The 12,450-nt window shown below is 39.2% G+C and overlaps 1 protein-coding gene across 1 annotated transcript; it reads left to right on the forward strand.

The window, feature by feature from the left end:
- rsph3 (radial spoke head 3) lies at positions 1 to 7,498 on the forward strand. Its single transcript, XM_041805825.1, has 8 exons — positions 1 to 194; positions 1,475 to 1,556; positions 1,651 to 1,792; positions 1,875 to 2,020; positions 2,327 to 2,530; positions 4,652 to 4,814; positions 5,020 to 5,106; positions 7,250 to 7,498. The coding sequence occupies exons 1-8, from the start codon at positions 85 to 87 to the stop codon at positions 7,327 to 7,329; spliced, it is 1,014 nt and encodes a 337-aa protein (XP_041661759.1). The 5' UTR covers positions 1 to 84; the 3' UTR covers positions 7,330 to 7,498.
- Positions 7,499 to 12,450: the final 4,952 nt, after the last annotated feature.

The raw sequence follows: 12,450 nt of genomic DNA on the forward strand, positions 1-12,450 counted from the left end.
CTTAGTTTGTTCGTTATTAGCCTTGCTGATACCAACAACTTTAACTGTTACGTTCAAGATACGTTGTCTGTCAATTTCTATAACATGGCTTTTGTTTCGTACAGCCAGAGAGATACAAACGGGAGATACATCTTCTCGAGTCGTCCCAGACCTGTTGAGGACCGCTCCAAATACAGAGAGGCTCCGATTGAACAGTACGTTTGTTGCTAATGGTTATGCTAACGTTGATACAGTGCCACTCAACACAGGCAGGACGAAGCAATTAGAGCAACATGACAATGTTTACTTTCATGCATACCTTACATCACGAATTTGAACCATTATAATGTATACATTAGTGTAAGAATTGCAGTGTATGTTTACACTTTATATCAAAATACATTTTTTCGCAGAATTTGAGATTAATTTTTCTCCTAGTATCATTAATATCACTGTTTAGGAAAATTAATCAACTCAAATAGAATACAAATTCCAATGGTCTCATTGTAAAGCGATGGAAAGTGTCCCAATTAACGTTGAGCTTCACAAGTCTTTTCCACAGCTGAAGCATTTCACATTTATTACTCCCATCCCATATCCATATCACAGCCAGAAATTGTGTACATTTATGGACTTCCAAGTAGGATGTTAAAGCTTTGTGATGTGTAACTTCAAACAGCAGAACATTTGTACAAATAGATGTGTTTTGTGGGAATGTGTGAACGTTTTAGAGACAGCAAACATTAGGGATGTAACAGTATTGAAAATATCGTGGTATCGCGGTTTCAAAATTCTCGCAATAATACCATGGCATGTGACGGTATCGAACAAGCACTCGCAGGGCAGTAATACGCCTTGCAGCGTCTACACTGCTGGAAATAAAAAGGAGAAGAAGCACTTGGAGTACTCCCGCTTGTGTAGTTTTTTCTAGTGCTATTGAGTGGGCCGGTCTGAGAAGCAAACCACATCTCCCATGATCCCCTGTGCAGTATAGGAAGACATGGCAGAAAGCATGAAAGTTTTAGTGTTTATTTCCATTCTGAGATATACAGCGTTTTGGATGAACGGTTTGCAGCCAGACTGTTTTGCATTAACAGGCAATTTCTCTGATACATGTCACTCAAAGCAAAAAGCAAAATAATATTTCCAGTCATAGCACAGTACATGAACAGGAGTAAATAAGCCAAGAACTATGAGGGCGTGGGAAGCCAACACAACAGCTCTTCTCTTCTTGGAGTGAAAAAACCCAACTCACTTTACATACATATTGGTTGCAGGAATATAAAATCATTATTCTTCCTACACTTGTTTTATTCCTTTAAATATTCTTAGTTTTTCCCCATCACCTTGTGAACGAATAGAGGTAGAACTCCTGGAAGAGATACCTTAAATGCCACACTATTAAATGTCTGGATCGCATATCACTTTTAAGGCTAACATGTTCGCTAATAATGAACAGGCTGCGTAAGCACTGTGTTTGTCTTTGAAAATATAGGACCAAGATCAAATATGGAAACATGATGTATGACCGCCGTATAGTAAGAGGAAACACTTACGCCCAGCGCATCATACCAACTGTAAGCAGAAAACATCGGGGATTTCTATCAGATATTTCAGCCTTTGTGGGGCCACTTTATACTGAAAATGTTTATTATGAATCTTTTCTGACAGACAGCTCAACCAGACCCCGCTGAAGTACAGAGACAACAAGAAATCAGGAGGAGAGCCCTTGCTCGAAAAAGAGCACAGGAGCAGTTCAAACCAAGGACTCCAGAGGCTGTGCAGGGCAGAAAGCACATTGATATGCAAACAGGTCTGACATTAGTACTGTAATGAGTTCATCACCAGTTGGTCAAAAATCCATACTCCTCTTTAATACAGACTTTTCATTTCAGAGCCGTATCTTGAAGAGTTGAGCAATATCATTGTGGCTACAGATGTTGAGATTCAGACTGATGATTTCCTGGACAGACCAGCGACCCCGCTCTTCATACCAGCAAAATCTGGCAAAGATGTGGAAACCCAGATAGAAGAGGGAGAGGTAGGTCTAATCTTGGGGAAATAGTCAGCATTTTCTATACTAATGTTGCTTACATCATTCTTTATTTCCAACACATAGTTTCATGTCATCATATACATTAATTGGCCACTTTATTAGGTACACCTTTTCAGCTGATCATTATCAGTAACATCTAATCTCTGAATCACATGGCACCAACCAGTGCACTAGGACATGTAGACATGTTGAAGTTTAAACCGAGCATCAGAATGGCCCGGCTAGTCAAAACTTGTTTTTGATCAAATTAAATCATTAAATTCTTATCCTGTTGTCTTGCCTCCTCTACAGCTGTTTGACTTTGACATGGAAGTGCAGCCTCTGCTGGAGGTCCTGGTAGGGAAGACAATAGAACAATCTCTGGTGGAGGTGATGGAGGAGGAAGAGCTGGCCTGTCTGAAAGCTCAGCAGAGAGCCTACCTAGAGCACAGGAACAATGAACTGACAGAGATGCAGCGGCTCCAAGAAAAGGAGAGACGCCTCAGTGAGGAGAAGGTATGTGTGAAAAAAATCAAACACTTCAACCCTTAGGCTTCCTGTAGTTAGACCCTTTTTACCATGGTAACAATGATGATATCTGACCGCAAGGACTGCTTTTCATTTTTCCAATTAAACCCCATGCCAGTGTTGACTATCCCTGATATGTTCAGAACATCTCTTCACCTCTCCTCATTCTCCTGTGATTACTTGTTGGATATTTTCTTTCTGTGTGTCTCAGATTATGGTTTGACCATTTTGAAGGCCTTCTGATGCCGTTCTGTAAATTTACATGCCATTTTTCTTTTAAAATTTAACATTTTTATGGAAACTGCCATGGCAGATAATGAATCTTTCCAAAAAATTTAAATTTCCTAGTGGGTGACACATAGTAAGAAGCCGTTTTTTTTTTTTTTTTTGCTCTGAAAAATTTTCATTGAATAAGTCATCAATGAAACATTGAATTCACATTATTTAAATCCATTTTTGATTTCCAAAAACTGAGTTCATTCATGTATAGAATGAACCTTAAAGTCATATATTCTAATTTTGAACAATCATTCCACCCGGACTAAGCTCATGTACTTAAATACAAGTAACAAAGACAAATAAGTATATATTTACCCAGACAGTGTTCTTCCACTGAGATCAAAAGGTCATCCTTGCCATGTTGAAGTTGGTCCCAACAGTTGGAACTTCTCTTACTGAGTCAGTAACTTCACTATGGTGAAGTTGTTTTGCAAAAGTGTTGAATATATAGCTATTCTGGGAAAACTCTTATTGTCAATTAAATTGAGTACAATGACCAAAAATCCTTAAAGTGATTGAGTAATTTTCACTTAAAACTAAAAAAAATTCTATCAACTAATAAAAAAGAGCTTATATAGTTGTTTTGGATTTTTAAGTTAATACATCTCAGTTTTTTTTTTAACAGCCTTCAACTGTTCAGTCTTACAACATAGGGTAGGTTTGAATTTTGTCCAAGCAGGTACCCTGTTTGTCTTGAAAACCTTACCACATGTAATTACATATTGATTCTGAATGATGAATTCTGAAAATAATGATTTCCAGTGTGACCCTACATGACCACTCTGTTATCTGCCAATGTCAGGACAGTAATGGAAATCTCTGCAAATATGTGTTTTGAATTATCTTTTTTGAAAAGGTCATTGGAGAGATACCACAACAATATATTCATCCATTTTTATAATCCAATCCCAGGTAATACACTGTTAGCTTATGTAGAGACCCCTCAGCCATTAAAATCTGACAAGCCACAACCTCACAGGCAACAGTATAAACATAACATATGCCATGGCATACATGCACATGTATGTGTTTTGACATACTTCTTTTAAATGAGTAGTTTAACCAAGGTACAAGTAAATAATGTGATCCAGGAAGCAGTACACTGGCATGTTTATACATATTAAATGAATAATGTTGTCAGCATTACAAGCAAACACTTGATTTGTTTCCAGCTGGCGAAGAAGTCTGTCTATTCTAAAACTTTCTCTGTTTAAAATGTCATATTGTTTTTTTCAGTCTGAGAGTCCTTCAGGTGCTTTTTTTTAATCTCCAAAAGGGCTTTCATTTTTTTCACAGAGGAGAGACTTCAGTCTAGCCACACTGCCATAACGCCCAGATTGGTGGGGGGCTGCAGTGATGGTTGTCTTTCTTGAAGTTTGTTCCAACTCTATACAGGATCTCTGGAACTCAGCCAGAGTGAACATCAGGTTCTTGGTCACCTCTCCTACTAAGGCCCTTCTTCCCCGATTGATTAGTTTGGCCAGGCGACCAGCTCTTGGATGAATCCTTGTAGTGCGAAAGTTCTTCCATTCGAGAATTATGGAAGCTGTGCTCTTGGGAACCTTCAGTACGGCAAATTTTTTTTTTTTTTTTGTAGCTTTGTCATGATAATGTATTCAACTTGGGGTGCTTGAAAACCACCAAAACCTAGTCAGTTGAGAACAGCTGCTCGAAAGAGTCTTTAAAATTTGAGTGTCTTCTTTTTGCAGTCTTTGTCAGTTCAGAGATAGACTTTTTACCTGAGTCACCACTCTTTTCTCCTCTTCTTCTCTTCCCTTTAATACCAAACCAGAGTTTGTATTTGAAAGTATATATTTCTTCTGACCTCAGGAGCGCCGAATCTCCCAGCAAAAGGAGGTGCTGAAGAGAGAAAGAGAGACTGCAGAGAAAATTGCTGCCCGCGCGTACACCCAGCAGTATTTAGCTGACCTCTTTCCAGCAGTTTTCATCTCACTGAGGAGCCAAGGCTACTTTTATGACACTGTGGAGAAAGGTCAGTCTTCATCTGCTGAACTTGTACAATGCTTTCACCCTTATTGCCACTAGAGGGCATCACTGCATTTTGCTTTGCGTTTCATAACTATTCTCTTTTTTTTATTATGTGTGACTTGTTATAGATTAGCTCTGTTACTCTCTGCACACGAAGATTCTGATCTAACTGGTTCATGTTTTATCACATTTGTGACTCTGATTTGCAGATATTGAAACTAATTTCTTTCCATGGCTGATGGAGGAGGTTAACAACAATCTGGATGAGAGAAACAGGGCGAGGGAGCTGCTGGACAGTAAGAGAATACAATAAAGAGGAGGGGATTGGTCATAGAATTGGGCACATACCTGTCAATGAGGAGGATACAAAGAAAAATCTACTTGCAGGGGAGAGTTGCGCTTCACATCAATGTACACCGTCAGTGGAGTGCTAAGCCCAAGTTCAAAAATCATTCAAAATTCCAAAAAAGGCAGCACATCTCAGAATCCAAGTTATGGGGGACAAAACATCACCATTTTGACTTGTTTATTTGGCTCACATCACAAACAAACACTTACGCGTTTCGGCACAAGGCCTTCATCAGAGCATTTGTTAGACTGAATCCACAGGTTCCTTTTTGAACAACTCACAAGAGAAGAGTCACTACACAGCTGGAGGCTGTGTCTAATTAGACAGGAATCAATCACCTCTCTGTCATTGCTAAATCTGCAGGAGCTGATAACACTTCACAACCAAGTTAACCTCTGTGACACAACAGAAACAAATTCAATCAATGCTGTTATTATTAATCAAAACACTTATTTTATCCATCATATTACTTTAAGAAACATTTTAAGCTAAAGTCAGCATTGAGTCCATTTGGTGTCATTGTGTTGAGAGTATGGATCCAAAACATTTCTCTCTGAGCTAGTCCCCTCAGGACGTCTCCTCCTCCTCTTTTGGGCATTGTGATCTTCTCAATCCCATAGAATTTTAATGAGGAGGGTGAACCATGGTTAGCTTCATGATAATGTTTGGCAATTGCGTAGTCCATGTTACCTGTACGGATTTCTGTTTTGTGCTCTGATATCCGTTGTTTGAGAGGCCGTTTGGTTTGTCCAGTGTATGCTAAGCCACAGGGACATAGTAACATATAGATAACATGAGTGGTTTTACAGTTTATAAGGCCTCGGATTGGGATTTTCCTTCCAGTATGGGGGCGATTAAATGAGTTTGTATTTGTTGTATTGTTGCAGCAGGCACAGTTACCACATCTGTACATTCCAGTTGTTGTCAGCCATGTGTTTTTCTTTTTCTTTACTGTGCCTGTTGCAACAATACAACAAATAAAAAATCATTTAATCACCCCCATACTGGAAGGAAAATCCCAATCTGAGGCCTTATAAACTGTAAAACCACTCATGTTATCTATATGTTACTATGTCCCTGTGGCTTAGCATACACTGGACAAACCAAATGGCCTCTCAAACAACGGATATCAGAGCACAAAACAGAAATCCGTACAGGTAGCATGGACTATGCAATTGCCAAACATTATCATGAAGCTAACCATGGTTCACCCTCCTCATTAAAATTCTATGGGATTGAGAAGATCACAATGCCCAATAGAGGAGGAGGCATCCTGAGGGGACTAGCTCAGAGAGAAACGTTTTGGATCCATACTCTCAACACAGTGACACCAAATGGACTCAATGATGACTTTAACTTAAAATGTTTCTCAAAGTAAAATGATGGATAAAATAAGTGTTTTGATTAATGATAACAGCATTGATTGAATTTGTTTCTGTTGTGTTGCAGAGGTTAACTTGGTTGTGAAGTGTTATCAGCTCCTGCAGATTTAGCAATGACAGAGAGGTGATTGATTCCTGTCTAACTAGACACAGCTTCCAGCTGTGTAGTGACTCTGCTCTTGTGAGTTGTTCAAAAAGGAACCTGTGGATTCAGTCTAACAAATGCTCTGATGAAGGCCTTGTGCCGAAACGCGTAAGTGTTTGTTTGTGATGTGAGCCAAATAAACAAGTCAAAATGGTGATGTTCTGTCCCCCATAACTTGGATTCTGAGATGTGCTGCCTTTTTTGGAATTTTGACAAAAAAAAATCTGTTATTGGCCCTGATAAAAGCATTAGATTAAGCAGAAAAATTGGGCAAACCATGCATGCCAGTCAATATGTATCCCTCTCATCTAATTCATGGATAACATTGACTATTAATATCCTTGTTGAAAAACATCACAAGTATAAAAATATAATTTTTAGTGATATTTAATGGACTCATCATGTTCTAGAGACTGGTGTTATCTTTTATGGACAGCCTTCCAGTGGTGTCATCAGGCCATATATTGTAATAGTGCCATCTTGTGGTTCTTTTAAGACAGTACAGACATCTTGCACACTCTGGCTGCCTCTTCACACTGTCTCTCCCTCTCTCTCTCTTTCAGCTATTATCCATGATGTCATCCAGAAGAGGCAGGAGGCGTTTAAAGATGAGGGGATGCAGGCAGCAAAGTCAGACATTTAGAGACCTTGAGCCAAAAAGGCGGGAATACAGTCTAAAAAAATCTGTTTGCACTGGCAGGGATGCCACGAAGAGTATAACAATCACATAACCTGTGTGTGTCGTTTAAATTTGTTTGAAGAAAAGGAAAAACACTGCATTTTCTGTCTTTTTTAATAAACCTTAAAATTAGTATTTTTTGTTCTTCTGGAAGAATTTTCGAATTTGTAAAATCAAGAAAAAATTCACATAGTTTTGTAGCACTCATTTTTCAAAACATTGCACTTGTATACAAAGGATTCCTGTTTACAGTATGAAAGCAAAGGTGGGCCGTTGCCTGGGGACTTATGCTCCAAGGGGCCTCAGTATTTAATGTGCATCAAATATGATATGTACACTAAAATTGCTTTCAGTGATGAAGAGGTGCATGTTTATGTAAATATGGACCAAGTGTAAATAAAATAGCACTGAATTAGAGTTTGATTATCTAGAAAATAGACTTTGGGAAGGACATCTGGCCTCTACAGCAAGGTCCAAGCCCCTCATTACCCCCAAATGTCTTCATGTCAAGCAAATTACTGTTAGTTAGACCCCGCAGACATATTGAAACAATGAATTTGTGTTTTCTTTGCCATTCTTGTGGCAAAGAATGGATTGTGACTCAATACTGAGCATATAAGTTTCACATGGCCGAGAGACATTTTGGAGTATCTAGAGGTGGGGGGGTTTGAGTTAATGTGATCTTTTAAGAATAGGGTCTGGTCACCCCAAGGAGTGGAACCAAAGATTTGTGTGTGTGTGTGTGTGTGTGTGTGTGGGGGGGGGGGGACTCTGTCTGCTCTGATGTTGTCCAAATTAAATTAAATGTAAGTATATTTTTTTTATCATGATTACAAACATAATGTATAACAAGGTATTACTGGATTGAGTGGTGTAAAGCACACTGACACTGGACTGTGGAGCAGTGGAAACGTGTTCTGTGGAGTGACGAATCACGCTTCTCTGTCTGTCAGTCAGGTGCGGGTCTGGGTTTGGCTGATGCTGGGAGAACATTACCTGCCTGACTGTATTGTGCCAGCTGTGAAGTTTGCAGGTGGGGGAGGGATAATGTTATGGGTTTTGGGCTAGGCCCCTTTTCTCCAGTCAAGGGCAAACTTAATTCTTCAGCACACCAAGACGTTTTGGACAATGATATGCTTCCAACTATGTGGCAACAGTTCAGGGAAGGCCCTTTTCAATTCCAACATGACTGTCCCCCAGTGAACAAAACAAGGACTATAAAGTCATGGTTTGATGAGTTCAGTGTTGTAGAGCTTGACTGGCCCGCACAGAGCCCTGACCTCAACCCCACTGAGCACCTTTGGGATGAACTGGAACAGAGATTGCGAGTCAGGCCTTCTCGTATAATATCAGTCACTGACCTCATAAATGCTCTATAGAACGAATGGGCACAAATTCCCACAGAAACACTCCAAAATATTTTGGAAAGCCTTCCAAGAAGAGTGGAGGCTGTTAAAGCGTCAAAAGGGGGGGGGGTATTAGGGTACATGTATTTCAATACAATGCTACTACAGTCGGTGCTGGTGTAATGGTGTGGCAACTGAATACTTCTGTCCATATAGACTATCCTGTTTTCTCTCTATGCTAACTTTACTTTACATGGGGCCTCGAAATCAGTAAAAGCACCCTTGAATATGAGAAATGTAACTTTTTCTGAATTAACAGTGACATCTAGTTTTCAAAGCAGCTGTTTAGTTAAGTCTGTTACAACGTCAGTAACCCTGGCACTTAGTTAGAGCCACAAAATATTTTTCTGATATTGCTCTACAAAAGATTTCCTGATGATACTAAGTCAGGAATGATGAGATATGACTGTTCATTCTTGACCTTAGAAAGCAGTCTGTCAAAACAAATCTCTTCTCCTGAAGTTGTCTGCCTCATATCACAGTCTTCATCAGCAGGTGGAATTTTTTACTCCCTTAGTGGGTTAATAGTTCTTGGCCTATTCAGTCAAACAGATTATTATAAAACCCACAAGCTATTCATAATAACATACAGTGCTTAACAAATTTATTAGACAACCTGTCATATTTGTCTCAAAGACCATCCAGCATCATGAAGTGCTTTAATGCGGACTCTTTCATTTTCAGGGAGCTCTCCACGTTTTACCATTGGGTTAGGGTTAAACTGAATTCACCTTTTTATACCCAAATTTGAGCCGGTTCACTGGGCTTTAATGAGCAATTCCTACAAAACAACAGGGGCCACCTTTCTAATAATCTATAATAATCTGATGATCAGTGCATGAAGAAGTTTTCAAATCAGCAATTTTTGGGGATTCAAGCTCCTAAAAACTGGCCACTTTTTCATGTTTTCTGAGGCAGCTTTTATAAAATAGCTTCCTCATAACCCCAATTTTTTTCGATGTGTCACTACAACCCATTTCAGACAGGAACACGGTGCATTTGACAATTTCTATCACATATCAGAAGACTCTTCCTGATTTTTATTGGGTATAAATACCACAGCCACAACCAAATGAGGTTTTATCTTAAAAAATATGAAGTGGTATTAGTTTAAACATGAACAATAGGTCTAAATAAACTCAAAATATTTAGGGAACCATTCCAAGTGGCTTCCAGTGACTTTTATCCATTTGCATTAGGTGTCACTATTCAAACAGTTCATTCTGTTGGCCAGCAGGCAAATTCAAAGGTGTTTTGCATGACTCACGGACTCCCTGTTAGTCTTAAAATAGCTCACAACTCAAACAGAAACCTCGTGTAATAACACCTCGTGTATTAAAGACATTTTAGTAATTATTCGTAATAGACTCATAAAAAAAGTTAATGATGCTGCTGGTACGGAAAGGTTATATAAAAGAGAGAACACGTCTGTAACATTACTCTGGTTTCGTTTAATGGTGAGAAGTAGGTCTAACCTCCGATATATACGGCTCTATTTTAATCCTGCCATCTCATTGGCTGGTTGACCTGTGACGCGTCCTCCTGAACTGGGCAGCGCTTCCGTGTTTTGAGCGCAGGGCGGATGACGCTCACTTCAACAGGGAGTGAAAAGTTTCTGCATTGAGACATCAGCAAAGGTGACAACTGAAGTTTTACTCGGTTTATACTCGAGGCTTATATTTAGTCATGGCTTAAAGAGTCATGCATTGTTACCAAAGTCACGCCTAAAAAGGCTGTTTTCACATTATTGTGTTTATTTCAACTAAACTTTCTCATATGAAAGCTTGGTAAAATACTGAAGTCTTTAGTCGGATGTATAATGACATTAAACTAATTCAATAGCCCTAAAGTGGAGGCTTTGGTCGTAATTTCAAGGAGTTGACAGAAATTGTAAACCCACCTCTAGCCCATATTTATGTTTTTTAATGATGATTTTTTAGCTTAATGTATGTTAATAGAGCCACTGTCATTAATTTTGTTTTAATCAGCTATCTAAAAAGTCACTTGCATTTTCTTTTCTAATATTTATCACTGTAAATGTACTTTATAGCCCAGCAAGTTTTCTCAAGTAGCATTGGGACATGAGTGCCACCAGTTAATCCAGCACCAGTTAAACTGTGACACCAGTTGTACTATTAGGGTCAAATAAAGTTGTTCTCTAAACAAGTGTTGCTGGAGCTTTCTGTTTCCTTCAAGACTTTTTTCATCCTCCATGCACCTTGAAAGTTGTTGAAGTTGTGACTGTAATACCTACTTAAGTTCTACACTGGCTGTATACATCAGACAAAATATATGATTAAAATGTGACATGAGTTAAAACTTCTGGTTGTATTTTGTTACTTCTGACACTTTAAAATAATGTAATCAAGTATTTTATGACTGTTTAAAGTCTGATTATTATTATGTTTTAAATATCTATGATATTTAGTTGCTGTAAATGACCTCTTGTGGTCCACCTACAGTACCTTTAGGGCCTACCAGTGGGCCCTGGCCCACATTTGTGGGGCACTGGTTTAGCTTATATAAGTGACAAATAGAGCTCAGCAGAGGTTCAAGCAGGAAGACTGTTTCTACTCATTCATTAGTTACCACTTATTCATATCCCTACCCTCTTCCTTTCATTCTCTCTCCACTCTGGGGACCAGCTGATTATGGATGCTCAAACTCTGAAGTACGAAGCTTACCAGAGTCTGCCACAACTTCATTTGACCAATCATCGTGCACCTGTCATATTTTAAATCTGTCATCTTCTCTTTCACAGTCAGCCTGTTGTTTCAGTATGGATGCTGCAACCCTCCGCCACCCCAGCCACCTCCATTCAGTCAATCAGCATCTAGTCCAGATCCTCTCAGGTCTTCTGCTCATCTCATTCCTGCATACCTCAGTCTTCTCCAAGCCACCTCATCAATTTCCTGGTCCAGCTTTTTGGATGTCTACTTCTCATCTTATCTTGCATCCCTCATCAATACCACCACCAGGGTACTGATGAGGGATATCCTAATTCTACTATTTGCCTCAATACCCCTTCAAATATATGAAGTCATCATGAAGGAGTCTAAGCGCCAAAGACATTGCACATTTCTCTTTCACTGACATTTGTTAAATAAATTGTTAAACTCATGAGAAACTTAACATGACATGACAAAGTGCATTTTGGTATCTTTATGGAATAAGGAATACACCAAGGTGCCTTCCAGTGGACAAGACCTGATAAAGTGCCTTCTTGGGGCAGGTGCGGCTTTATGGGGGGGACCTTAACGGATGACCCGCTTGTCCATTTGCCCACCCTAAATGATGGGGAGATAAGACTTTCCTTGCTTATACTCTCATTGATTTACAGCCTATTATAAAGCTATCTGGATGCTATTTAACACCTAAAAAAGTTTTCCCTTTAAGAAATTTTAAGTCATTTTTATCATGCAGCTATCAGGTGTGATGTCAAAACCAATCATGTCACTCAATAGTGCTCGCATGCACATCATGCTACTCAGCTGAGCAGCAGATGATCCATGAGGGACAGAAACACACAGAGATAGGGTTTGCCTTCATATTAAAAGAAGAGACTCAACTCTCCAGGTAAGAGTCAGGTAAAAGATTGTGTCACTGTTTATTCCATTGACAAAAGGCTGTTTGTCATGACTATTCTTGCACTACAACCTAATCATTAGTAAACCTGCAC

Source organism: Cheilinus undulatus, linkage group 14, assembly GCF_018320785.1.
Source record: "Cheilinus undulatus linkage group 14, ASM1832078v1, whole genome shotgun sequence".
Classification (NCBI taxonomy): domain Eukaryota; kingdom Metazoa; phylum Chordata; class Actinopteri; order Labriformes; family Labridae; genus Cheilinus; species Cheilinus undulatus.